The 27,614-nt window shown below is 39.7% G+C and overlaps 1 protein-coding gene across 1 annotated transcript; it reads right to left on the bottom strand.

The window, feature by feature from the left end:
• On the bottom strand, nt 1-22,546 carry LOC309590035 (desmocollin-2-like; the record flags this gene model as incomplete). Its single annotated transcript, XM_082310911.1, has 16 exons — nt 1-198; nt 998-1,234; nt 2,517-2,638; nt 4,657-4,890; nt 5,879-6,094; nt 7,845-7,987; nt 8,210-8,469; nt 9,904-10,089; nt 11,278-11,412; nt 12,538-12,704; nt 13,951-14,095; nt 14,970-15,125; nt 16,382-16,507; nt 16,977-17,179; nt 19,799-19,883; nt 22,508-22,546. 16 exons carry the CDS (start codon nt 22,544-22,546, stop codon nt 1-3), a joined length of 2,652 nt encoding a protein of 883 aa, XP_082167037.1.
• Nucleotides 22,547-27,614: the final 5,068 nt, after the last annotated feature.

The following is a 27,614-nucleotide window of genomic DNA, read 5'->3' as shown; positions in this document are numbered from 1 at the left end:
TTATCTTTTTACGCATGTTTCTGCTAATGTCCTAAACTTGGGTTCCAGCTGATCTAAGAAGTCAAGTGCCTCTTCTTCGTGCTGATCACTGCAGCAGCCTACAGAGCCAGCCAAGGATCCTTTTCCTTCATAGTTATATGAAAGGAGATAATCTTCAGAATGCTTCTGTTCTTCATCCTGTCTGCATAGGTGCACCTTCTGCATAGGAAGAGAACACACCTTATTATTTTCTTAAATTGTTATCCTAAACATATTGCATAAAAATAATTTCTTTTGATTTACCTTTCATTGATTAATTTTTAATCAGAGTGTGTCCTCTAATGGATTCCTACATACAAAAAATGCACATGATTGGTCTATATCATTAAGACTACAAAAAATAAGTATTTAATAAAGAAATCATTTCTACTAATCATGTATGTAACAATAAAAGAAGAACCACCTGTTTAAATAACCTGTCAAGCAACTAAAACCCACTCAAAATTAAAAGACTGATTTACACATAACTAGTTAGGCAAGTAGTGAGAGTTTTTGATCTCCAAAGCATGGAGTAACTACATTTCTAATGCTGCACATTCATTCCTGCACCATTGCTAAGGTAAGTATCAGTTTTACATTATTACAAAGCAAACAGTTAGAATTAAAGCAAACAGACATTGTCAGAAAAAATTAAAAAAGCTTGAGTAAAGTAATTACGCTAAATGAGTAAATATTCTAAATGAAAAATAGCATACTGCCTATACTTTAAGCCAAGAAAAGAAAGCCATTTACACTTATGTCTAAAACATGTAAAGGATGAGTTTTTCAAAAAGGCAATGTTCCAAAGGGGAGGCAGGGAAGCAAAGGAGAGGAAAAACGAAACAAAATCAAAAACAGAAAGCCACCTTTCTAGCACAAATACATGCCTTCCTTGGAAAGTATGCATATATTGATCATAATTTACACTCAAAAAAAAAAAGAAAAACAAAAAAAAAAAAACCAGTTTCAGAATACTTACTTCACCTAAACGAGGATGTGTGAAATTATGCCATTCTGAGTAGGAGTATCTACATGTATCCATCATAGCCTGTCCTCCTCCTTCTTTGACAGATCCCAGAGTCTGATGTCCGCCTCCCTTGACTGATTCCAAGGTCTGCCCTCTTCCTTTTACCATTTCAAATGTTTGTTGATCTCCTGTTTTTATTCCATATCCTCCTTGATCACTTGTATTTTGTAGAGGAATTATATTGTGATCCTAAAAAAAGATGCAGCAGTGGGGATATCCTTACTTACTTTTTTTTTTTTTTTTAATTCAAAAGATGAAACAGCAATCAGCAAGTGTCAATACTGAAAACTGAAAAGTGTCCAGCTTTGCACTGTGACATTTTGAACAAAAAGCCGCCCTTGGCACTTAGGGTATAAGGATCAGTAAGTGGTTTTTGGAAAGGATACTACGACAAGAGGGGGGGGGGGGGGGGGGGGAAATCCGTATTTAAATATGATATGAGATCCAAAACCTGAATCTTTATCCCAATGAAAGCTGTACTATAATCCATATGCTAGTTTCTTAAATTATCATGTAAACATTTGGTTTTCAAAGTCAACAACCTGTAACCCATTAAGCCAGATATACAGTCATATGCATAAGTTTCATTCCATTTCTTCACACATTAAGTCTGTATACTGAGTGAAATATCGAAAAACTAGTATGGGATCACAAATTAAAAACTACATTATCAGTTTATAACGGCACTACATTATGCTTTACAGGCAATGAGAAATTTGACACTTGTCACCATTAGGATTTCTTGGTTTTCAAGGTGAAGTAAACTCAATGGTTTTTAAAGTAATCTCCTTTTCTTGAGGAGGGTGAAGAAAAGGGGTGAGGGACAGAGGAGAAGGGGAAGAGTCTGAAGAGCTAAGTCCTTGTGTATGAACACAGTCCTGGGCTGGACAAAGTTCATGGTAGACTGAATCTTTTAAAAGTTTAGATGCCAAAAACAGGAACATATTTCATGACCATGGACTGTTCAATTATATTTTTTCCACTGGCTCAAAAATCAACTGTATTTCGGGTGATTTTTCAGTGGAAGGGCAGAAATTGCACCTGTGATCTATAATGACTATCCACTAAATTTAAAAATCCTTCTCCAAGGAAAAGCAATAATGTTTTTGCATAAACACACATTGAACATAGGCAAAATAGTAAATTTCCATCTAATCTCATTGTTGAAAATGAATGAAGTGATTAAAATGTTTGTCTGTAAGTCCCAACCAAACAGTTAAAGTCTGGAAGAATTATAAGCAGCTGGGCTAACAACCACAGGATACGTTTAAATATGTATGGTACTACCAACTCTGCCTAAAGTAAGAATTTTCAAATTCTTGTTAAATATCAAAGCACATCTAATGATCCCTGCGTTTATTGCTTATTTCCTTTAATAAGTCACTTGCCTGCAGGTGATCCTGTTCTCAAACTGAAATGCTATGGATATCTTAATTATGTGTTTCTACATTGAAGTAAATAGACAACTTACCATCACTTCTTCTCCTGGAGCTTCTGTATTTGAAATGATTAAGTTGTGATTGGCACAATCATCAGTCACGTGCCTGTGCATTACCCCAGAGCCACAGCAGCCACAAATTGTAATCAGGATTACTATGGAAAGGAAATAAGTGAGGAAGATACTATGAACTTTACCTCATAATGGTATCTACTTATGTTTGATAATTAATTTTGTTGTATTAGTCTTTTTAAATGCCTAAACATCAATTATGGTTTAAAAAAATTATTTCTTTCTAAAAATGCCCATACTCAAAACTGTACACATATACATTTTTTCCAACAGTACCTGGAGTTTTCACTACACTGTTGAACTATTTCATTCTTCTAAAATTCACCTTGGTTTCCCCGAAAGAAATGCAAGCATCCCTTATGAAAACACTGTGACTGCAAAATTTCACAGTAATAAAAAATTAAGACGAAATCCAGGTGAAAAATCACGTCTTATGCCTACAACAAGGTTGTAGATAAGACATTTTTCATGTATGAATACGCAGATGTCAAATTATGTCATAAGGAACTAATATGCAAGCTAAAGGTCCCAATACCAGAAAATTCTGCTTCACAGAAAAGGTCACCAAAACCCTGGAGGGCTTCAAGCATTATGTTGCAGAACAATCTTACTTAATTCCTTGTATTGGGCTTATTCCTCCTATAATAATAATAATAATTTGTGTTGTCATGGAGACTCAGCCAGAAATCACTTTGTATAAAAGAATCATGAGCAACTAATATCTCTCCTAAACAAAGGACTAAACATTTCATTCGAGAACCACTCTTTCCTTCTGAAGTTGATAGCTTAAAAATAAAGAAGCCCATGAGAAATAGAGCAGTTCTGCCTAACTGCCCACTGAGCAATCTGATCTCTGAACATATAAACTTCTGTGGAAATTGGCCAAGAGCCACTTTCAAGCTCATGTAGCTTCTGCAGCTATCAGCTGTCAGCAAGATCTGCATCAGTGGTTCCAGCGAGTCGCCTCCTGATGCTGACAGATGGGAAGAAGACATCCATGACAGCACTGAGTAGAAGATACACAGAGTAAAACCTAGCCACCATAAAATAATGGGTCTGTCTGGGAGGAATGCAGTCAAGGGGTAGCGACAAAAAGCTAGCTGATGTTTCACACAGTCCCCCTACTGAGCATCCCCACATCTGAAAGTTCCACCTCTAGGCTATATCACGAATTTGGGTACCTGCCCTGTTTAGATAAAACATGGATCTATCTAATCTTCAAAACATGTGCAGGTCCCAGTGTTCTATCTACCTGAGTAAGAACAGCTAGCTGAGACTGAACAGGGGCATGACAGATTGATCATTACCAGAAAAAATGGAAAAGAAAGAAAAAAACGCCAAACTCTGAAGTGTTTCTTACTGTAGCATGTCCTCTGGTTATTTTTAAAGATGTTATTAGTCAGACTATGTCTGATTCTGGTAAAAAAAATTACCTGGCTTTGCTATTACGTGTCACTGTCACCACCTCACTGGTTAACAGCAGTATCAATCTGTTTGTTAGTCTTTGGGCAACTCCAGTAACACAACATGTATTCAACGGTTTGGTCTGTTGCAGAAGTATCCAACCTGTCCTTCAACACTATGCTGGCTCTTGTAAAATTCCTTGTTCAATCCAACGTCTCACATACTCCATGTATTAATCCATGACACAAGAAAGGTCATGAAAAGTTCTAGGAAATTGATTTCAGCATTCCTACCAACAGGAATGTGCATCCCAAGACCAGCACTAAACTCACAAACAAACTACGCTATACTCGCCTCAAGACAAGATCTGATAAGCACTACAAATCCTACCTTCTTTCGGTTCAAGTGCTGAATGCAGTTTTTTTGGCCTTGCTAACATGAACACAGAGAACATCTTACATAAAATGTACTTAAAAGAATGAACAGAAATCCACACACAGTAACTACAGGACAAGATGAGAGCAAGAAGCCTGTGATACCAATACAAATAGAGCAGGTACATTAAGTCAGTGATGAGGGCTATACAACTGCCTAAATAAAAAAAAGAAATGTTTTAATCAAGTTTGAATCAGGTTCTCTCAGCTAATTTTCAAATTTAGCATTTTGCACTTCATGTTAAAAAAACAAGTGTACTTACACAGCAATAATAGTGATCCTAAGATCATTGCAAGGATGGCCCATACACCAAGAGTAACATTTCCAGCAGCACCGGCACGGGTCGGGCTACCACATTCAGTTGGAGTAACACAATCACAGAAGTTAACTGTTATGTGGTTCTCTCCTGCCTTTCCTCCGTTATCAATCACACTTATAGGAATATTGTATATTCCAAATGGAATATCACCCTTCGGTGAAAGGTACACAGAATTATCTGTAAAAAAAGACAAAATCAGATCTAGTGTTAACAATACCTGAAATTCTGTTGTCACAAACATGACCGTAATCACAATCTTCCCTTCTGTTACAGCTGTACTGCTACTAGATCCACATTAGCTAGTTTAAAGGTAGCTTAAATGTGTTGACATAAAACTACATCTTGGAAGGATTTATACTTTCAGTACCTTTTAAATGTTAGAATTGAAAAAGCAAACCTTACACAGCCTTCTGACAACATATCATTTGAAACTCTGAAGCTGATTCAGTTCATTATAGTAAATGACGCTATTTGGGCTTACTAGTAAAAACCGTTAACTGAACTGACATTTATTAAAAGGACTTCTGGTAGTGTGATTAGACTAATTAGTCGTAAACTTAATTTACACCTTTTCCACTCTTTAGCTCTATTGCTATATTCAGTGGGAATAGCTATAACCAGTGGGAAAGAAAACTCATTTAGTCTGCTGCCCTGCTTAGTGGCAATGATTAGTGACCACGGGTTTTAAAGGGGAAAAGAAATCATTTGTAAAAAATATGTACAAGTAGACACTGATGTACATAACGGTTGCTTGATGAAGTATATGAAACTACATGTAGCATCTAAAGTCTTTTTTTTCAATTTGCCTAATATAAACCTTTAAACTTTTACATGTCTTTGCTCTCAGACTTTGCAGTCTTTTGCCTTTCATTAGTGAATATTTGCCCGAACACTTCAGAATCAAACCCGTTTCAGGCTAATTCACGACAACATAGTAGCAAACCTATGTGCTGCTCTTGTTGCCATCATACTCTTGTTCTCCTGTACAGCAAATAAAACTGAGGAACCGCTAGAGATCATCAGGGCTACCTTGTTAGCCCCACTGACTACACCAATTCCAAACATACATTCATCCAATCTATTCTTACAGTCCACCCAAGGGAGAGGTAGCAAAGCCTCCTCTGGCAACCTGCAGCTAAGTGAGGAGGAGGAAGTCTTAACATACCGTTGTGTTGAGTTATCTTCCACAAGGAAGCCAAGCTACGGTCAGTTATGCGATATACGAAGGGTGAGCTGTAAGGAGACTCATCACCATCCTCTGCAGTAAGGCAGATCGGTTTTCTGTCTCTGCACATTATATAGTCAGTTTTAGAGATTCGTGGGTAATTCTTGTTCCCAGGCTGGATGACAACCTGAATTGTTCCAGTGCCTGTTTTGCCATCTACGAGATAAAAATAACTACTTTTAGAACTTACTTCTAACATTTACATATTTATTTCTAGTCCAAACTTTCACAATAAAATATCATCAACTGTAATATCCAAGTTTAGAAGTAAGGTGGAAAGCAGCTGCTGATTTAGCCAAAAAGAGAGGGACTTCTCACAGCTCTCTCAGCTGCTTCTCTTCGCTTGGCTAGATGTAGAATGGATCAACAGCTCCCAAAGCTCCATATTCTGCATGTGCAATACATTTTGTTGAGCGTATGTGTCATGTGGGGGCAGATACTGTTCTAACAGAAGAATGAGAGGAGAAAGAGCCCATAAATCAGGCGTAAAGGATGCAAAGCCAAACTGAGAGTCTAAAGCAGAAAGTGAAGGTCTCCAGCTTTTTTACTTCTGGAAGGAGAAAATAAATTACACCTTCCTTACCCTCACTTGCCCTGGGAACATGAACACTTTCAGAAACAGCAGGCTTCTGTCTTCTTCATTCTAAGTCACCATGCAGTAGCAGGATTTGGCAGTGACACACACTATGTCACCGAAGTCTACATGCAAGAAGTGAATGAGCTCTCCCTCCTAATTACATTTTTTCCAATACAGGAATGGTCAATGCTTGTATATGCATTCCAGTCAAATTACATCAAGTCTACTTTTTAAAACTTTCTCTAGAGATACCTGATTGCAGATGCATATATCATGGTTACTTTATATGCAACAAAAGTTCTAAACAATCTAAATTCATATTATTTACATTTAATTTTAATATGCAAGCTTTGGACAGAGTTAGAGTTTTTAGCTGTAAAGCAGCTTCCAAAGGTCTGCTCTTTACTCCCACTGATGTTTAAGCACATAAGGGCTCAAACTAAATCCTGCCATTGGATTTAGAAAGGCAGTCCATTTTTCCTTTTTAATGTAAAATACATATTTTAGAATTAAAAGCATGACCCATAAGCCTAACATTTCTCTTTGATAATCCATTTGCTACTTTTAGCATTTGGGAAGCAAAAGGTGTATTTAATCTTCTTGGCTAGATGATGTTGAGGCAAAACTACATCTTTTTCTACAATAAATGCATATACCCAAATTAATCAGAAAGAATAGATGATCACTCATATTAAATCTGACCAAAACCTGTTTTAGAGCGAGAATCTGAGTGTACAACCCTTGCTTTACAATCAGAGTAATTTGTAAGAGCTCATCACCTGAGCAACACAGTGTGAACACTGTTACAGAACCTAGATGACTGAGAACAAGAGTAAGAGCACAGTAACATACAGCAATGAATACAGCTATTCTTAGAGGTCTTTTTAAATTAAGGGTTTCCAAAAGCAAGACACCAAGAAGTCACACAGAGGAGGAAATAGTAGGAGTTGCAAGGTCAACAACTTTTTTTTTTTTCGAGAAGTTCTCTCTCTCTACCTTCTCTGTGGTCGACTTCACGGCTGCCAGGTGCTATCACTTAAAAAAAAGAGTCAGGAAATAAAAGGAATACAATCCACAGGAAAATCTCTCAAGCTAAACTTAACAAAGGATTTTAAATGGGAGAAGATAACTTTTGAAAACATTGAGAATTTGCCCCGATTTCTTAAATGGTGTATAATATTCCCAAAGCATTTGATAGAGCTATCCCAAAGACAAGACAATGGACTAGGTGGGCCTCTGGTCTGAACCAGTACAGCTGTCCCCACACTAAATTTGCACACAAACATCTGTTATAGACCACAAAGAATACTGACAATATTTAGTACTCACTTCTGTCTATTGCAAGGACTGTGATATTGCATTGACCTCGTCTCATTTCTCCTACATCTCGGTCCAAGACTTTAATGGTTCTGACCTCACCCGATTTTTCATCTATGTTGATCCAATTACACTGGCCAGGTGGTATCCGGTAGCTGTCAAGAATCATTTGTCTGTTTAGTTAAAGATCTCAAATATACATACACATGTATATGTACGTACATACATATATAGATACATGTATTCATATACATTCACGTGTGCGCACACACACACACACACACACACATATATACAGCGTCAACAACTCTTTCCCCCTTCCCGTATCCCATCCATGCTGCACTCCAAATAAACTAGTAGATATCATTGTTTCATACCATATGCCTTCACTATTTCCAGTTTCTGGATCTTCTGCTAGGTATCTCCCAATAATCGTCCCAATGTCCTCGCATTCTTTAACATCTATGCGTAAGTGACAGGGTTTAAACACTGGCCCCTCATCCACATCCAGGATATGCACTGTAACAGAGCTGGTGCTCTGGGAAAGTTGTTGTGAATGTGGTGCTAGCATGTAGGGTGCCTCATTGTTGACTGCAATCACAAGGATCCTTTGCTTGGCGCTTTCATAGTCCAGTCCCTGTAACAAAGGTGGGGTGTTGTTTTTTTTCCTTCGAACCAATACAAAACTTGTTATTGCTTTCACTGCCCAATTATGAAATAGATAAAACTGTACCACATTTATTTACAAAAGAAGTCAGCTATCCTTGTGGAACATCCAGCTGGAGACACAGTAAAGGGACATGATTTAAAAAAAAAAAGTTAAGTTCTAAGTTAATCAAAGAAAAGAACCTGAGGAATTACCCCCAATAAGGAAAGCAGCACCACTGTAAAATTTTACATTAATACTCTGATAGTCAATTACTAATTGAACTGAGATAAGAATTAAATGCAGTGGGGGATTTTCTCCTCCCATATCTAGCTGGCCATTTTTTTAAGTTATGTATATTTCCTTTCCAGGACAAATCAATCACGCTTCTTGCTAGCACCTACATTTACTTCCTCGTAAGACTTCACCCATTGCAAATACATCTGAACTTGTGGGGCTGATCAGTAAGTATTACCATTTATTCTTCAGACGCCTTCTCCAAGGTCATTGTACGCCTTTAATAGAGCTATTTATATCCTGAAGTCATAATACTCTCTAGTCTACTACAGCATTACCCTAAACATAAGAATTTTCAACTGGGTTAGTGTACCAGGGACATAGCTTTAGAAATGGCTCTAATGATTACCAGCAACAAAAAAACATAATAAATAAAAAAACAAATTTAACTGGCATCTCTACGCATATGATTTACATCTTCAAATTTTAATATTAATCTTCTCTGCTCCTTAGAAGTTACCTGTTATTGCAGTTTTAACAGATAATGAAAGAGGCATTAAGAGGCAAAGGGACATGCTGGAGTACAGGTACAATGGTCCTTCTACCTCACATCTGTAAAGTACTGGGTATAACAAGTAACAAAACTAACACATAGTCTTATGTGTATGTGGACTCCCTCACACCCCAGAAAAGCAAACCTGAAGTCACTATCCTGCAAAATAAAACCTGGGGAGTTTTATGCTGAGTTAGGAAGTTTAATCAACTCCCAGAGAGAACAAAACTGGAGGAGGTGCTCATCCCTCCCCTCCTTTGCCACACTCTCATTTCTGTTAAAAACCTAGCCATGAAGCATTCCTCAGTTACATCTAAACAACTCCAACTGTGGAACCAGGCAAAAGCACCAAGCTCTTCTGAAATGACAAACTAAAGGGAATTCCTTGAATTCTGTGTGCACAAAATGGAGGAGTAGTCTGAAAGATGAGTTTTGTAGGTTAGGTACCACACATGAGCCTCATTTGCAGTGCATTATGCAATCTGCTCTAGAAGAGAGTTCAGATCGGAAAGAAAGCATGATTGGCCTGATAGTTACAGATATTCTTTGAATAAAAATGAGTTCTAGATTATTGGTTTTAAAAGCAACACCTGAAGACACAAAAATTTTCCTCTAGCAGCTCCATTTTTACTTACCTTAACAACACACAGTATTCCTTCATTTGTGTTTTTGTCTGTTGTAATTTCAAAGGACCGATCATCATTTCCTTTTATAATTTCATACACTGCTCCCGAGCCAGGTGAACCAGGTTCATCAAGGTCAATAACAGAAATTCTCAGTATTTCTACATTCACTCTGTTTTCCTCCACTCGCGTTTCATACTTGGAGCATCCAAAAAAAAAAAATCAATTTAAATCAAAGAATACTGTTCCTCAATGCAGGACTGAAGAACACTATATTTAAATAAGACTACTTAAATGCAAGGGGTCAATTTACCAAGCCACTGTAATGATTTATTTTGTTTTCATGCATTAGCATATTTCCTCCACTCAGCTGAAATCACAGCTCCTTCATACACTCAAACTATCACTGACATAATTAAGTCTAGAATTTTCCTTCCAGGAAAGGTAAATGAGCACAGTTCCCCTGTGATCAAGCTGAGCATTAGAAGCATTGGAGTAAATTAAAAAAATAGATATAAACAAACCACAAGAACTTGAAGAAAAGCCAAGAAGGGTGAAATACATCTCTACTTGGATGGCAAAGGATGAAAGGATTTTACCGATTTTTCTAATTTTTTTATCTTTTTATGAGCTGTGTTATTCTGTACAAGCTCAAGAAGCACAGATAAGAGTTATTCTGAATTAATATTACCGATGATGTTCTACAGTAGTGAGTGGAAAGGATAAGGTACATGTATTCCTCATGGATAATGAATTATTTTTCATAAATTTTGTATTACAAAATCTCCTGTGGTATTTGAGCGGTATACACGGCTATTGAGACATACTCTCTGTCCTGAATAATTGAGATGGCTGCAATAAGCAAAGACTTCAGGCTGACTTATAGCTATTGGTGACCAAGAAGTCGTTTAAATAATACTTTTGTAGAAGAAAAAAAAAGTTGGAAAAGCATAGAAAATCTCAGTGAAAATCCTTGCATCTACTTCACTGACACTAACATTTTCATTTGCAACACAGAAGCAGCCAAAAGCTGGTCAAATGGTAACGAAGTCATGACAATGCTTAGGAGTGAATCTGTCCCCTCCCTCAAAACGGTTAAATTAAGGGATTTCTAAGACTATCCATTGCAGCAGAAGTGAACGGATGAGTCATGTCAGCTTTCTCCCAAGGACATAAGGCAAATGACTCAAAACAACTAATATACCAATAGGTCTAATTATCAAACAGCACAACAACCAACAGGGCATTATCAAATGTCTATATTGGCATTAATTGTCTTAGGGCATTAGGCTTCATATTTGAGGGACTGCCCATAAGGAAATTAGAAAGGGGATAGCTGGGTTTTTTTTTTACCTTTTTACAGACATTTCATATATGAATACTCACTTGCATCTGTTTAAAGGATGGTGCATTGTCATTTGTATCTCCGATGCAAATGACAGCTGTTCCTGTACTGCACAAACCAAAAGGCTGACCTGCCATATCTCTCACTTCAACTAACAAAGTGTATCTGGATACCATCTGAAAAGATGAATAAAAGCATAAAGAAGTTCGCTTCTCATTTTTTTAATCACATAGTTATACACAAGAGTAGAACTTGAGTAGAACCTGAGAGTAGAACTAGAGTACTTTACTCCCATTCCCCAACTCTGCTCTAAATTCAGTGCTCCCCTATAAAATGAGGCAATTAGCTTTGGGGCTTTTTCCCTATAGTTCCAAAAGGAAAACAAGTAAAATATTTTTCAGTGGCTAAGCAGCACTGAGTTCAGCATCTGTTAGTAATGTGTACGCTATATCCCATATCAAATAAAGCTTCTCACAACTTCAGCTTTATTTTCCAATACCTGAAGTTTTGGAAGATGCAAATGATGCATTTTCATCTGCTATCTATGTCTCCCCTTTGGAGCAGCAGAGTGTTCCCTTAGGTTTCCAGCTCGTAAAGTGTTTCAGTGCATGTCTCTTACTTCAGTGAGGATGACCAGAAATGGTGCTGCAATTAGCCTTTGTTTGGGCTATACATAACAAGGCAATGCCTGCCATTTGGCACAATCTGGGAAGGAGTCAGTGCCCTTATCAGTTCCAAGGGGATCACTGATAAGCAGCCCAGTTAAATCCCTGCCTTGAGTCACAACAGCAGAAGGCTTTTTTTAGCCTTATTAATACCTGAACAACCCAGGGAAGGGGGACCAGGGTGGGGGGGGGGTACACGGGACTGGGTACAAACCCAGGGCATTTGTAAATCAAGACAGTAAGTCCAGTTCTGAATGCCTGGAAGTAGCATCAGGTTTCTCAAGTGGAGGAAAGAAATCTCCTGTTCAACTTCATAAGTTTCTTTAAAAAGACAGGTAGCGGACTCATTTTTCAAGGTTTCCTTCCCTCAGTAGTCACTGTGATTGTTTCCTTAGTAGGCACAGTGATGCTCACAGTCACTGCATTTTTCTCTTGCTAAAGAAGCTGAGCAGTGTACCTGCAAGTGCACAATTTTGCAACTGGAAACTCTGGAAAGCTTTGGGAGCTCCTTACACAGGGAAACAAAAAAAGGATAACAGAAATTATTTATCTGGCGATTCCTGTGCCAGCAATTCAGAGTTAAGAAGCTATCTGTGTGCCCTAGATGACAGCTAAAGATGCTTCAGGAAAGATCACCTCTCTATCCAGCTGCGGTGATGATACAGTAATGACACCTGTGTCACCATGTAAAGAAAATACTGGGGGTACTGGTGGATCTTGTGACACAATGCGGTATTTCAATTTAGTATGCAGAGTGAAAGGCTCATCTCTGTCCTCTGCAATCATTTTTCCAACAAGTACACCTGTGAACACAATAAAACAATTTTTAGTTCCAGAAAAATCTGTAAATAATCAAAAATTATTTGAACAGGTATTTCTATTTTAGATACATGAAAATAGCTATTTGGTCATTTAGCTCTAAATGAAAATAATATTGAAAACACAGTAAACAGTAGTGAAAATACATTAACAGTGTAAAATTACCTATTTTAATCCTCTGGCTACTTTTTCTCCTTCTTAGACAAGGTTGTAATTATTGCAGCTGTCACAAAGTATAATCAAAAGAAACACTAAAAGTTTAGATTTCAGTTAGTGGTTTTGACAGTGACTTCTAATTGAGCATCCCAAACACAGCTGAAGAGGAGTTGCCAGGGGGGATGAGGGGGAGGTTCGGTGCTTTCTGACATGGTTCAAACTGCAGCACTGCCTCTCAGGGAGCGCTGCTGTACTTCCTTCCTATAGCCCAAGTGGTTTTGCAACTTCACTCTAAATCAGTAACTCACCCAGTAAGAAGCAGAACAGCTCAGAGAATGAAATGCAACTGGTGTTTTGGGGTGAAGGGGAAGACACTTCGCTTCTTTTTTGTGAAGCAAGTTAGACTTTCCCCACTCTGTACCCCTAGCCTAGGAGACGAGAGAGGAATGGCAAACCATGGCTTCTGCATTCCTTATTCTCTGGGGTCCACCTTTCTCCCTGCTTTTGTCCTCTGTTACACAGATACATGAAGTCAGTAATGGGCAAATCCCTGCCTTTTACAGGTATGGGCAGAAGCAAGACTTTCTCCCCCCCCTCCCTACCCCAGGAGAAGTCCTACCTTAATTTATCAGCTGGGACAAACACTGCAAGCTTAATCAAAGACATTTTACACCTTAGAACACCACTGATTTAGTTGTTTAGGAAACTAACCTGTTAAAAACTGCTGTTATGTCAATCAAAACATTTTATGGAAACAGGTGATTTTGGATAAAATTAAAAGAATAATGTTCCGAAGTTCTTACACCATTTTAGGAACACTCACTGAATCATCTCAGCTTTTAAAAACTTCTTTTTTATGCAATACTTTTCACTGTGACTGAGATGGCATTTTGGAACTTCTAATCATTAAGAAATCTTTAGCTGCTCTTTGCAAATTCAGCCTTTGCTGTAAAGAAATACTCTTTCGGAAATCCCACGGAAATTTATTAAAAGGCAGGATTACACCTAGTCATACTGGTACGTAACTGAGCTGAGTAGTGGTAACTGTGTTCACTGATTTAAAACAATTCTTACCAGGTTTGGAATTTTCAAGGACAGAAAACTCAAAAAGGTCCTGTGTAAAATATGGAGCATTATCATTATCATCCTCTATCCTGATTGTATGCACAAGTGGTACCTCTGGTGAATAACCATCTGGAGTGGTTGCAAAGCAAATGATCTGTAAGACATAAAGTCAGTAAATAGCTTCATGCTTAAGCAACGTGAAGTATTATTACACTTCTGGTTCAATGGAGGAGTCAATAAAATGAAACACAGCATGCCAAGCATACTCTTCTCAAGACCACGCTCTTCAGCCACATGGAAGGGGAAATGACTGGTATCTTACGATGACAGCAACACAAAACCTTTAAATGCTTTCCAGTCTTTCCCCTTTCCATTCCTTGCACTGTGAATATGTAAATCTCTTTCTTTCCGCCCCCCCACCCCAACTCTGTCAAACACTTTTGCCAAGTCTCTTAAACACATTTTTTCCAGGTGTCTATGAGGCAATCTCAGCCTTACAAAAAGTTTAGATGTAAATATTGCTGTTTAGAACAAAATCAAGAATGACAGCAAAACTATTTGCCCATTACAACATGACCTAATAAAATGCAGTAATAGGTACTGCGAATTACCTAACTATTTAGAAGCTGTTTGTTTCTACTAACTGCCTTCTTACACTTCTTAGCCAGTAGAGAGAGCAGTCTACCTTGTTAACAAAATACCGAAACTGAACAGCTTGAGAAAGAGAGGCTCAAAAAAACACAGCCAGAGTTTCTCATGATTTTGTTTTTATGCAGACCTTTTCAACCTTCCCTGAAAAACTTTGGGATAACTTCAAACTCTTCCCAAAAGTGATGCAAATCCAATAGCTCACTACATTTATGCTGTAATTAGAGTCTAAGTAGTGAAAAGCAAAACTACTCTCAAGATCTAGATGACCAGCTATTTCTGCTATGTCTGCTCCCCATTTCCCCTGTAACCCAGCTTTCAAATATATGCATGACAGAAAAAAAAAGATTTAATTATATTTACACAATTTAGGCCTGTACCTGAAAGCTTGGATATTGTTCACGGTCTACTGCACGAGTAGCAAAGATATTTCCAGTTTCTCTTTCTATGTAAAACAAACCCTTTGGATCTTGATCAATTCCCGGTCCACTTGCAGAATAATAAATGGTGTAGTTCTGAGCTGTGTCTGACTGGACCTATAAAGAACGTGTTTTTAAGCCCAAGGAAAAACAGCAGCATCATTCTATTACATTTTTCCCCCTTTTCATGATCATATTTAGCACAAGCAGGAACTTTAAAAAAAAAAAAAAAAACAAAACAAAACAAAAACAAAACTTGATCTACTTCTTTAGCAGCTTAAACTTCACAGAATAGGAGAACAGCTTGCCACGTAACTGCCTTCCTTTATAATTTGCGTACATGAGAAGGGGTAGTTAATTCAAACTCAGAAATATTTAGGACTACTGAACAATTAAAGAAATGACAGTGTGCATAGAAAAAAAACTATTTTGAAATCTAATCTCTCTAGAATACTGAACATATAAGGCACATTCAGATACAGACAGCTTATTATTTCTGTCCCTTTTCAAGGGATTTTGGTTTTAGTGCACTCATTGAGAGTGCGGTTTGCAACTAGAGAAGAAAAAAAAAAAAAAGGAGGCAGGAAAGGAGGCAGGAAAGGAGGAAGACCACCTAGAGTATAGTCCAGAGATACGCCAATTCAGATAGCCTCTCTGCATCTCATTACAAGCACCAAGGAGGTAACATTAGCAGTTATCTATTTATAAACACTCCTCCCCAAATACCTTCCTTACCTACTGAACACCAGAAGTTAGGAAGGTAAGATCAGTAGAATGATTGCTCTGCACAGACTCTGTTATTACACTTGTCTCTACACATCTGCTACCAGCCACTCTGTAATCTAGTGAAGGCTAGATGGATCTATGATAACTTTAGTTCTTGCATTTCTCTTTCACGCCTACCTGTTTTCTTACAGTAAGTACTTTTCCTAATAATATAGGCCATACTCTGTCTTCAATGCTACAAGTAAACACCTCGAGCTCCAGAAAGGATGTAGACAAGCACGTAAGATTTCCCCCACTCTGTGTCTACAAAAATCTTTTTGTAGGCAACATTTTGTAGGGGTTGGTTTGTTGTTTTTTTAGTTACACGCTTTAGTGATTTCCAGGCCAAAGAGCTCTCTTCTGATAGCATGCCTCTCTCCTTTTTACAACTTTTGCACGTTTCAAGTTCATCCCAACAACTATGATCACAAGTTATTTCAGCTACAATATCACAAGATACAGAATGAACAGGACAGAACAAGACAGAGGAATAACAGCTGGAATGGCACCAGTAGGGAATACAAGAGAGCTCAATTTTGTTCTTTTATCATAGAAGTCACACACAAAACTAGCCTGTGTCACAAAATTAGGATCTGTATAAAATATACCTGCTGAATTTGTAGTGGAAAAGGTCCCAGTGCGTTCTCTATCATAACAGATGGAATAGGGCCCCACCTTCTTTTGGTTCGCTTGAGAACTGTATCTCTAGCATGCCTGGTCTTCTGTGTCTGGGTCTAGAGATAGAGAGAGGTAAGCATATACTCATATATTCTTAACTGTATATATTTTTGCTTAACTGCTATCCTGTGTTTCCATCTTTTTTCACTCTGCTCCAGTTTTCCCACTGACCATTTGTTTTTCCAAGGTCTCTGTTTCTGATTACACCTGTGATAGTATTCCAAGAGTTTTTTCATTCATTGTAATACTTTCCACAAATAAAATCTGCTTTGATTCCTCAGACGTGGCTTTTAAGATTCTTGACATTCCTGATTAAGCTCCTTGCTAGCATCCATTTCAGAAAGGAAGCCTGCTGACTGGCTTACTACACAGTAATCAACAACTGCTAAATAAAAATACACTCTACACCAGAGTGCTTTGCCTGATTATTTGAATTCCAAAATTCAACTACAGTTATCCAGCATGAAGCTGTACTCTGTAAAACAGTATTTCAAATAAGTATCGTATCTTAAATTAGAAGCTCACCCTTTTTTCTTCTTCCACCAAGCTAACATGTATTTTCTTTTGTACATGTTCTTGAATGTCTTTAAGTAATATGGTAAAGGTCTTTTTCTCAGCAGACAAAGAAACAGCAGATGTTGTGTACACAGAACCATCCTCTAGAATTTTGAAGTTCCCATCACTGGAACTGATAATCTCTGCAGACTGAAGGCATTCTTTCAAATCAACTGTAAGAAAAAATTTTCAGACAATAACTGAAACAGCGAAACAATAACATCCCTCGCAAAACAAGAAAACATCCCCTAAGTAAAAATAAAATTTACTGACACATGGAGTCTTCAAAAATTTGGTTATTCAGTATTTAAGCATCACAAATGCAGATTCTAGAACCCATTTATGCACTCAGATTTGACCAAGTTTACATGAATTCCCACTCTTGTGTTCGTAAGTGTTTCCTAAAGGACATGGGTGTTTCATGGATATCTTTCAACAAGACACTGTTGCACTGGTAAAATTATTGAAGCATTGGAGATGACCTAATACATTTAAAAGCAAAAAACATTGTAGACATGCTCATTATTGGATCAGTAGCTATTACATTTGCCTTGTGCTCCATGCCCCACAAAATCAGTGAAGATGATTAATTAACACAAATGCCCAAGGGAGATATTACATCTTAGGAGTTTTGCCCTCAGGAGGAAAGCACTGACTGGTACTATGTGATTTAACAGTCTTGGGAGGACAAAGGCCTTTAAATTATGAGGCAGACAGATGGGAGAGATACAGACTAACTCTAGAACAAACGATTGGCAATTTTTTAATATGCACATGATAGAATCCCATGCAGTTTATAGGAAGTACCAGGTAAGTTGAGTGTACTTCTCAGGTATTTTTTACTGCATTTGCTATCACATGTGGCTAAAATAAACTTTAATACATTTCAATAAACTTGGTTCATCTGTGAGTAATTCAGCACTACAACTGGAAAAAAAGCAAAATCAGGATAATCATAATGAACTGCAGTAGGACCACAGCACTAAGCAAGAACAATCTGGCACCCCGAAAAAGATGAAGGCCAGAGACCTAAATTCTAGACAAATGACCCTTGCAAAGTACAACAGGTGTCAGCGTCATGTCCTCAAAATCAAAACTTTTCAATACTCCTTCAGTGATACCATAGTGGATGGCACCTTGCTCTATGAAAGCTGATTGCAAAATTGCCAGGGTAGAGTAGATTCAGAATTTCACCCCATATATGTAGATTATATTTTTCCATAAACTAAATTTCATTTCTCTTTCAAGAATACAAGAACAGATGGGAAGCATAATTTTAAATATGACGTGATTTCTTCCTTCCTCTTCTTAAGTCTTTCTTTTAACTGCTCAATTAAACATTTCCTAGACTTTCTATAGCACTGCAGCAGTGACCCCTTTCCCTTGTCAATCTGTACAATGAAAATTTAGTATTGAAGAGAATATCATTGCCTCGCTTAAAGGTGTCTCATACTGCTGCATATTACAGCACTGCATTTCCAAAAATAACAGACCGGAGATTTTGTTTCTGATGGTTATGTGAGTCAACATTACATTCAGTTAGCCATAGCTTTGTGGGATCTTTTTTCTTTACAGCCTCTTGTACACATTGCTTAAGTCAGAAATATAAAAAAATCTTACAACAACCAGGAAAATCCTGACTCATTTTATTGTCATGGTATGGTCCTTGTATGTATGCAAAATATATTACACTTTCTCAATAAATTTTTAACTAATGTCATTCAAGCTATAGAGCTTTTGTAAATGTTTAGGGAAAAAAAAGTTTAAGTTCAATGTTACGCAATTTCTTTCATAGCACTGTAATAACATGAAGTTTTGTTTTCATAGAAATCATTTATTTACACAGAAATGCTAAAGTCTCTGCGAACATGCTAAATACTTAAAAAGCTGTAGCAACCTTTCATTTTAAAATTTAACAGTAAGGTCAATGAACTTTCATTTTTAAAGCTAGATTTTCTGAGCACTTGTATTGTGATGAACTACCAATCCACTTTATTTGTTCCTTCTGTAGGAATGTGGATTAGGACTGCAGATTGGGAGCATACTCCTCTGTTGTCCTAGGACTCCCACAGGGCACCTCCAGTCTCAGGCAGCACAGAACCCTGTAGCAGCTCCTATGCCACACCTTGAAAAGCTGCCTTTCAAAGACCGGCCTGAAAAAAAGGAGTGGGGTGTTTTCTGGTCTCCCCTATTCTTCTCAGTCACCTGCACACTGCCCTAAACCAAGACAGACTGTCCAGGCAGACAGAAGCACTCTCCCAAACAAATGTGCATGCAGGACACCTTTGCAACTCCTCTCCTTGCATGCCCTGAATGCCCCAGCACTGCTGAGAAGTCACATCCCTGTTACACAGAGCAGCAGCTTCTGGGTGCTTTGCTTGTGTGGGTTTTGTTTTCTTTTTTTTTTTTTTTCTTTTCCATTATCCAAATGACTGTTGTCTTCATACGAGTCTGTGGGTTATGGGTGCACTTTGTAATATTAAGCCACTTATTTAAATACTAAGCCCTGGACTCCAAATTTTGAAACCATTAAACTCTGCCATTCTCGTTTTAAAATAAATACTAAAAGCTGACAATAGGTGTTTACGCCAAAGTCAAATGGATGCACGGAGCCAGTGTTCAAATCCATAACAAACATAGGGCGTATCCTTCATAAAAAGGCTGATCCAGCTGTTTAACTGGCTGTTCAGTCATCCATTCATTCCATTTAAAAAGTTTCCTTCACTGTTAACAGCATCTCCAGCAAAGGTGCAATGTTGCATTGTTAAAATAGGCATCTCGCAGTTTCTCACCTCTGCCAATTAACGTGTCAGCCTCTAGTTCAGAAGGAACATGAAAAATTACTTTCTTGCAAGCTTCACAGCACAAACTCAGTACCTAGAAAACAAATTAAGAAATCAGGAAAAAAAATTACATGCTATTTTGAATAATAACTACAGTTACTGAAGCTGCCTTTGGTTTGTTTGTTTGTTAAGACAAGCCAGTGAAAACACACAGAAAGCACTCTTCAGACAAGTAATATGCAGCATAGCATGTAAAGTTTCAAACTGGAAACAAGATCTGACTGCTGCTCCTGGATCTGTCCATGGCTTGTGTTTTTTTTCTAAAACCACGGCAGCACTGACATCTACAGCGAGAGTTCCCTTTGACTAGAAGATTTCACCTACACTATCGTTTAGTAGTAGAAAGACAAAATACAGCTTCACAGTGCACTCCCTGCAATAGCATTCTTGGCCAATTCAGATCCGAGGTCTCTCGGATTGTTATTAATAAGTATTAAGGTTCAACCCGTCAAAACTCAGTTTGGTAGAACTGTGGTGATGCTTAACATTAAAGGGACAAGTGTCTCATTAAAACCACATGACGACACTTGCACTTACATATCACTTTGCATCTTCAAAGTACATTCTCAACAAACTAATTAAATCTAGCTTCAGCAATTAGATATGACATAAATAAAACGCTGTGTATCACAGCAGTCCACTCCCATATAACCAGTTACAAAATGGGGTCCTCCTCAAAATTCAAATGAGCAGTAGATAACAAGACCTTTTTATTAAAAGAATCCTATGGAGGTACAATGATTTTCCTCAGCACAGAACAATTTAGTCCTGACCTCAGATTATATATATCTGTGTGTGTACCTCTCTCTCTCTCGCCCAGTTTTTACCCAGATGTTTAAAATTGTAATCCAAAAATCACACAGACAATTAAACAAAGAAATAGAGAAACGTAAATAAATGTATTCAACCTTCTAAGTACATTTATTCTTTCAGGATGAAAGTATAGCGAAAAGGAAAGTCATCTTTATTTTGCACATACCTTTAGGATTAAAGGTATAAAACAGTAAATAGCTAAGGAAAATTCTGAAAATTACTTGTGATTCTTAAGAAAATATTTAAATAAAAATACTTTAAAATCTTTAAGACATTAGAAACTTTTAGAAAAACTATGATCAGCTAAAAAAAAGTTGAAATGTGGAATTTAATCATTGCATTAAAGCAATTTAAATGCTGTGTCAGCATCATAAAGGTTCTTCATACTGTTTGTTATATATATATATATACAGATAAAAAAAAACGTATGTATAAAACAATTTAGACACCCCTGCTTATGTATTACTACGCACTTTCCTTATTAACAGATACTTAATAAAACCCTTTCTCCTGACAGACGTATTAATTTTTAAGTTATTAAAATCACACCATCTTGCTACATTCTTCTAAGATATTTTAAGAATCAATGACATCTAATTTTGAAATAGTAATTCCAAGCTAGTCTGATGTTAGCACAAATAACTATTGAAAAGTTAAAAAATGTAAATATGGCAGTTATTCGTGGATATCAAGATATAAGGAAACACTGGGTAAAAATAAGCTGTGATGTCCTTCCACTTTACACAAAGAAGACACTTCAGCGTTTCTTGAGCTTAGGTGTTGGTTTTTTTCTACTTGACAGAGTAATTCCTTTTATTTTTTTTAATTAGGTGTATGAGTAAACTCGCTTGGGTTTCTTTGGGTTTCATTATGAATATCCTAGCAAAGGCAGACACACATAATGTCTGGAATAGTAACACTTCCATTAAAATGTACATATCTAATGAACATGAAAATCATAAATTCAGCGCTTTGGCACTACCGAGTATTTTTCTTCCAAGCTCGAACGACCATCTGTCCTCTTTGTGAACGCAATGATAACAGGGAAGAAAGAGGGTAAGAAAGAAGGTAAGAAAGAAAAGACAAATTATTTTCACTCATCCACCAAGGAAGGAAAAAAAAAAAAAAAAAAAAACAAAAAAGAGAGATAACTCTCCCGCTCTCCCCGACCACGGCCTTTCTGTGGCTGATAATTATGCACAAATACAGTAAATTGAAGGTAAAGGAAATCGCTGCAATTGTTCAATGCACAGCTAACTCTTCCAGAGGAGCTTAACACGCTCCACACGCACAACCCTTCCCATGGAAAAGCGACAACCGGGGGGAGGGGGGGGCAGAGAGGGGATATTTAAAGAAAAGGAACTGCAGTTTAACTTTTTCTATGAATAACCAGAAGTAGCATTAACGACGAGCTCATGTGTCCACCGCATAACCTCACACTCCAAAAGCCACCCGACCACCAATCCGAAAGCTAACCGACCGACTAACCGGTTTCCTCCCTTCGCCCAAGCCCCCTCCCCCCAGTTGCGGCACCCCGAGATGCGCCCCCGGGCCGCGCAGCCACCGCGCTCCCCTGCGCGGGGCGCGGACTGCCGGCCGCTCCTTGCGCCCGCGCCCTCGCAAGCGCCCCGCCGAGGGGAAAGCTTATTGGGAATAAAGAGACGCAGATGAACCTCTCCAAAGTTTCTCCTCTGCGCTGCGCACCCGCGGTGAAGCAAGTAACAGCGCGGAGAGAAAACTCCGCGGCACGGCCAGGTGCGTGAGCGGGCTGCGCGGCCGCGCACCGCCGCCGGCCCGCTCCGCTCCGCTCCCCCCCGCGCCCACCCACTCACCCCCCTCACTCACCAGGAGGCCGAGGACGAGGCGGGGGGCTGCGGGGGCCATGGTGCGCGGGGGTACGCGGGAAGCGGGGAGCCGCCGCCGGCGGTGCTGCCGCGACGAGCGAGCGAGTGCGCGGTGGCGGAGGAGGCGGCGTGTCTCCGCGGCAGGCCGTCTCCTTCTGTCCCCTCCTGTCTGCCAGCGGAGCCGGCCGATGGGGAGGGTGGGACCGCGCGCAGCAGCGGCGACTTTAATTACTTTTTTTTTTTTTCTCCCCCCCCCCCTTTTGAGTAATGCCTGTCCCGGGCACGGCGCTGGGACACCCCGCCCGCCTGGCCCGGCCCGGCCCGGCCCTGCCCGCCCACCTCCGCGGCTGAGGCGCTGGCCGTCCCCTCCCTGCGCTGCCCCGCCCCGCCCCGCCCCGCCGCGGCGCCGGCTGTGCGCGGAGCGGTGCGGGGGGACGCCCCGGGAGGCACAGCCCCCCCCGGGGAGGCTCAGCCCCCCCTCGGCCCCGGCCGCCCCGCCGCGGCCGCCCTCCGGCGCTGCGCGGGGCGCAAGGCGCGCAGGGAGCGCGCAGGATCCGCGTACGCGGGTCCCGTCCCGGTGGGGCGGTGTCAGGCGCCGGCCGCCATCGCGCACGCCCGGTCGGGTCGGGTCGGGTCGGGTCGGGTCGGGAGGAGAGAATGCGCCAGGGCGGCTGGAGGAGTGGGGGTGGCTACCGGGAGCGAAAGCTTGGGCTCTTCGGCCGGATTTCTTTTTTTGGGGGGGTGGTTCTTTTTTGTTTCAGGCCGCATGGGCTCACCTGTGTCTCCTCGCCGTGCGGGTTTCAGAGTGGCTTCAAAAGCAGAAATAATAATAAGAAACCCAGAAATGTGGTTGCACACGCAGGAGGCGGGCTTTCCAAGGAAGCACCTTGCAATTGAAGACCTCGGCCTGACCGGCGAACGGTGTTTCTGTTACAGGCTACTAGATACAGGAATTTTTTTCGCTCTTTGCCTCAAAACCAATTATTACTGCTGTGTAACTTTTTTTAATCTGCCAATCATAAAGCACATCAAAAAGGAGTGGATTGGTAGATACATTTCAATGTTTGTTTACATTCAAACACACCGTTAAGAAGCAAAAATTATAAAAACTCTTACACAGCCTTTGCACCTTACAGTTTCTCACTCTTTCGGAATAATAAGAAGGATCAATGACCTGGTTGCGTGGCATTCACTTACTCCTTGACGTCACCAATGTTGTGGGTGGCAAGAAGATAGAAGGGAAGCAACCATGAAACCCATTGTAGTGGGATGCTTGTGCGTTTGGGCATGAGAGATGCTGGAACAACTGAAACAGCAGACATGTCCCCCTCTAGTTGTACAGGCAATCCATAGGGCACGCACTACTTAAGGCCCAGTGTGCTGGGCAAGCAAGAGGTGGATTGCAGGAGTTCCTTGGGCATAGGGCACTGTGATAACCTGCGATAACCTGCGATAACCTGTGATAACCTGTGATAACGTTCACAGCTGTGCACTGCAGTACCCCGTGGCACGTTGGTGTTGCAGGTTGGCTCTGCTGATGGTTGCACCATACACATACTACATTGCACCAGCCTCCATCATACAGACTTGGTAGGAGCAGAGGAAAAATGGCTGAAATGTTTTATTTTTTTGTTTCAACTAGTAAGGCCCGATTTGTCCTAAAGAGCAACCTCGTATCCCTTAGCTTCACCTGGCGTGTCCCACCTCAGGTGTTCACATGAGCACGTGGCGAGAGCCCACAGCCCCCTGCAGTCCCCTGCAGCTGTACCCGGCCCTTCACTTTTCCATAGTGGGTTTCGCAGCTAGGTGAGAAAGCACAGCACAGGGCCTAATTTCTAAATATTTTAATTCATTATGCTCCGTTCAAGTAACTGTGGACATAGAAAGCGAATGAATTTGTCTGGACCTGCAATCATTTCCAAATGTAATAACCGGGAATACTAACCTTGTGGTCAGAACTTCATTTTTTGAGCTTTTTAATTGTTTGTTTAGTGTCAGTGTGGGACAAACCCACATCTGTCAGAATAGGTGCCTAGAGTCAGTTGATCCAGACTGTCTATTCCAAAGCCCTAATTAACAATCTTAAAACTCTGGCCTGGCTTCGTACCACTCATGTTTTCCTCCTCCTACATGCCATTCAGCGCTTGCAGTAACACACTGGACCCCTACACTGAACATGAAGCTCCTTCTGTGGTTGTGAGAAGTCTATAGGGTTCAAGGGGAGACTAGGCAAATACTGGCAGGAGAGATAGAGGCAGGAATAGCAATGGGGTCATGGTACCCTCAGCCCAAGGCTGTTGGAAGTGTCATAGCTGGCAGCCTTGTTCTTACTTTTCCTGGGCATCAGCTTATGGCCACAGCTGGAGAAAGCACACTGGGCCGGATAGGCCGTTGGGTCTGACCCAACATAGTTGGCTGCTCATGTGCTCCTGTGCTTCTGTGAGCTTCTCCCAGAAAACCTGGAGCCTTCCTTAGTGTCAGTAACATCAAAGTTGCTCTGCTGTTCAAAAACCCAGTTGGAAATTCCACCTGAGTGAGTAAATGCCTTTTTGTCGCAGCACTTTTTAGAGTCATTCACGCCGCCTTCATCACCAGGAAGCATTTGTGCAGTAGTGAGGTATTTGAAAATGGGCTGGCCTGCCCATCAGAAGAGTTATGTTGTGTAACTGCAGTAAATCCCTGCCCTATTTGCTATGTATCCGTGAGCTTATGGACACATTTCAAGGCTTTTGTTTGAACGTCAAGAATCTCTCCTAGCTGGAGCTCTGAATTAACTTTCTTCCTTTGCAGTGCTTTTGACCATGGGCGTGCATGGATATGCTTATATTTAAAGTTCCCGTGAGTGCGTTCTCAGGGCTAGAATGAAGGAACAGGAATGTGAGGGGAAAAGCAATCCTTTGTTTCATGCTACTTTGGGCACAAAGACCCTACAAATGTGCACAACGGAGTCACATTATTGCAGAAAGAATCCTCCAACAGTGTTAAGTCAAACGGACAGCATTATGCATCAGAGATGTGGAAAAAAAAAATTAAAAGTTAGTTGTAGTTTGGTTAGCTTGGAGCCCACTTACTATATGGGATTATTAAAGCATAGGCTCAGTGAGCACATGAATACACATGAAATATTGGAGAAGAATTAATGTGAATTTTGTAGCAGGAAGTTGTATCTCACAAATCAACTGCAGTGTAATGCTGTCCTCAATAAGCATATTGTTAAGTTTCACCTAATCAGTGCAGGAGAGTTCAAAAAGTTTGATAAAGCCCATGACCAAAGAAATCCTATTGAAAATTGCAATAGGAGGAGAGATTTTACCATGATCATAGGTGGTTTAAAATGGGGGAAAGAAGAATGATGGAAGTTCTGCTGTAGGGGAGCTTGACAGCTGGAACCTGCCCATATATTCATAAAAGATGTGTGAGAGGAGATTAATAGTAACACAATAACAGTGGAGAATTAGGCATATTCATGGCAGCCAAATCTAAGGCTGACTACCCAAAGTTACAAAAGAATATTACTGTATTGAGTGAATGGGTGATAAATTGTCAACTGAAATTTTAAATTAATATAATAATGGAAAGATTAACTGAAGTGATAAGAACAGAATGACAGGCTCTAGCCTTGCTGTTGCCTCACTGAGAATAGATTTGGCATAGTTCTCTGGGAATACCATGAGCTCAGTGACCAGTGTCAATCAAAGGGAAATAAAACAGCACTAATTATTTGGAAAAAAACAACATAAACCTCTTTATGTTTAATTTTACATATTCTCTGTAACCACAGGTACCTTCATGTATTAAAACCAGTTTGCAATTCTGTTAACCCATTTCATAGAAGGAGTAGTAGAAACAAAAATGGTACAAAAAAGCAACAAGAAAAGATTGTAGTTGTGAAGACTAAGTGGAGCAGGATTCTTGAGCTTGGAAAAAAGGAGTGGTATGGTAGAGGTCTACACAATTGGTAATGATACAGAGAAGATGAGTTGGGAAGGACTGCTTACTGTTTCTCATAATCCAAGTACCAGAATAATTAGACCACGGATATTAAAAGCAGTGCCACCTTTGGTGCAGAAAGTTGTAAAAAGCTTATTGTTGGAAGCTGGCAGGGTATATGACAGGAAGGAACACTCACTATTTTCTGATTTCTACTCTTGTTCTCTAAAAATCGGCTAGTTTCTACTGCTGAGGGCAGCAGAATATTGAGCTAGAAGAACAAACCAGTTCTTACTGCTTCCTTAGGTAGTTCAGAGTACTTTCCTGGCTGGCTGTGCTTAACTCCTCACAACATGTGGAGCAATGTAACACCGACAAAGGATTGGGAAAACATGGAGACCACTTTTCCCTGTGCAACGGGATGGTGCAACCTTTGCTAGTCAAGTAACCAAGAACCTGCAGACAGATGTTTATATTGGAAGCGTCCTTGGACATGAAATTTCCCTCCTTGGTAGGCCACCTCAGAAGACAGAGGCCCAGCACATACTTTGGTCAGGGGTTTCTCTTACTGTGCATTGTTAATAAAATGTGCTAAATGTTCTTAATTTAGGTCAGGCATACTGATTACCTTAAGGGTGCCTGAACAATAAACAACAATGACCCTAACTGAGAAACTAATTAGCTTTGAAAATTTGGCTTTCTTAATCATCAAAGAAGATAGGATAAAGCGCATCTTTAATTTAGAGGATAATTATTATCAGTGGTCTGAAGCTTTACACATTACTCATTCCCACACGAGGGTTGGATTGACTAAGACTCTAGAGCCTATAGCCTCATGCTTTTGCACTTCTCTTTTTCTCATAACAAAATGCAAGCATACTCTGAAATTTAAGATGAAATCTCCGATTTTGAAATTGCTTTCATTTAAGCATTTGCCTAAATTTTAAGTTAGATCAGTTTTACATCTTTGCATTTTACAGAATAATAAAATACACCTTCTCTGCTTAAGCTAGCTTTTCTTGTTTGTGCTTAGTAATTCTCATTATTATTCTTATATGAAAAACCACTATTTGCCTAGCAAAAGGTGCACTTTTCATGATCTGAGTGTACCTGTTGTCATCACAGCAGATCTTGATTTTCGTGTGCTTTTTTGGAACCGGGAAATAATCAGATGTTTC

Source organism: Platalea leucorodia (genome assembly GCF_965183815.1).
Source record: "Platalea leucorodia genome assembly, chromosome: 1".
Taxonomy (NCBI): Eukaryota; Metazoa; Chordata; class Aves; order Pelecaniformes; family Threskiornithidae; genus Platalea; species Platalea leucorodia.
Note: the sequence above shows the minus strand (reverse complement) of the source record. Positions and strands in the feature narration are given on the sequence as shown.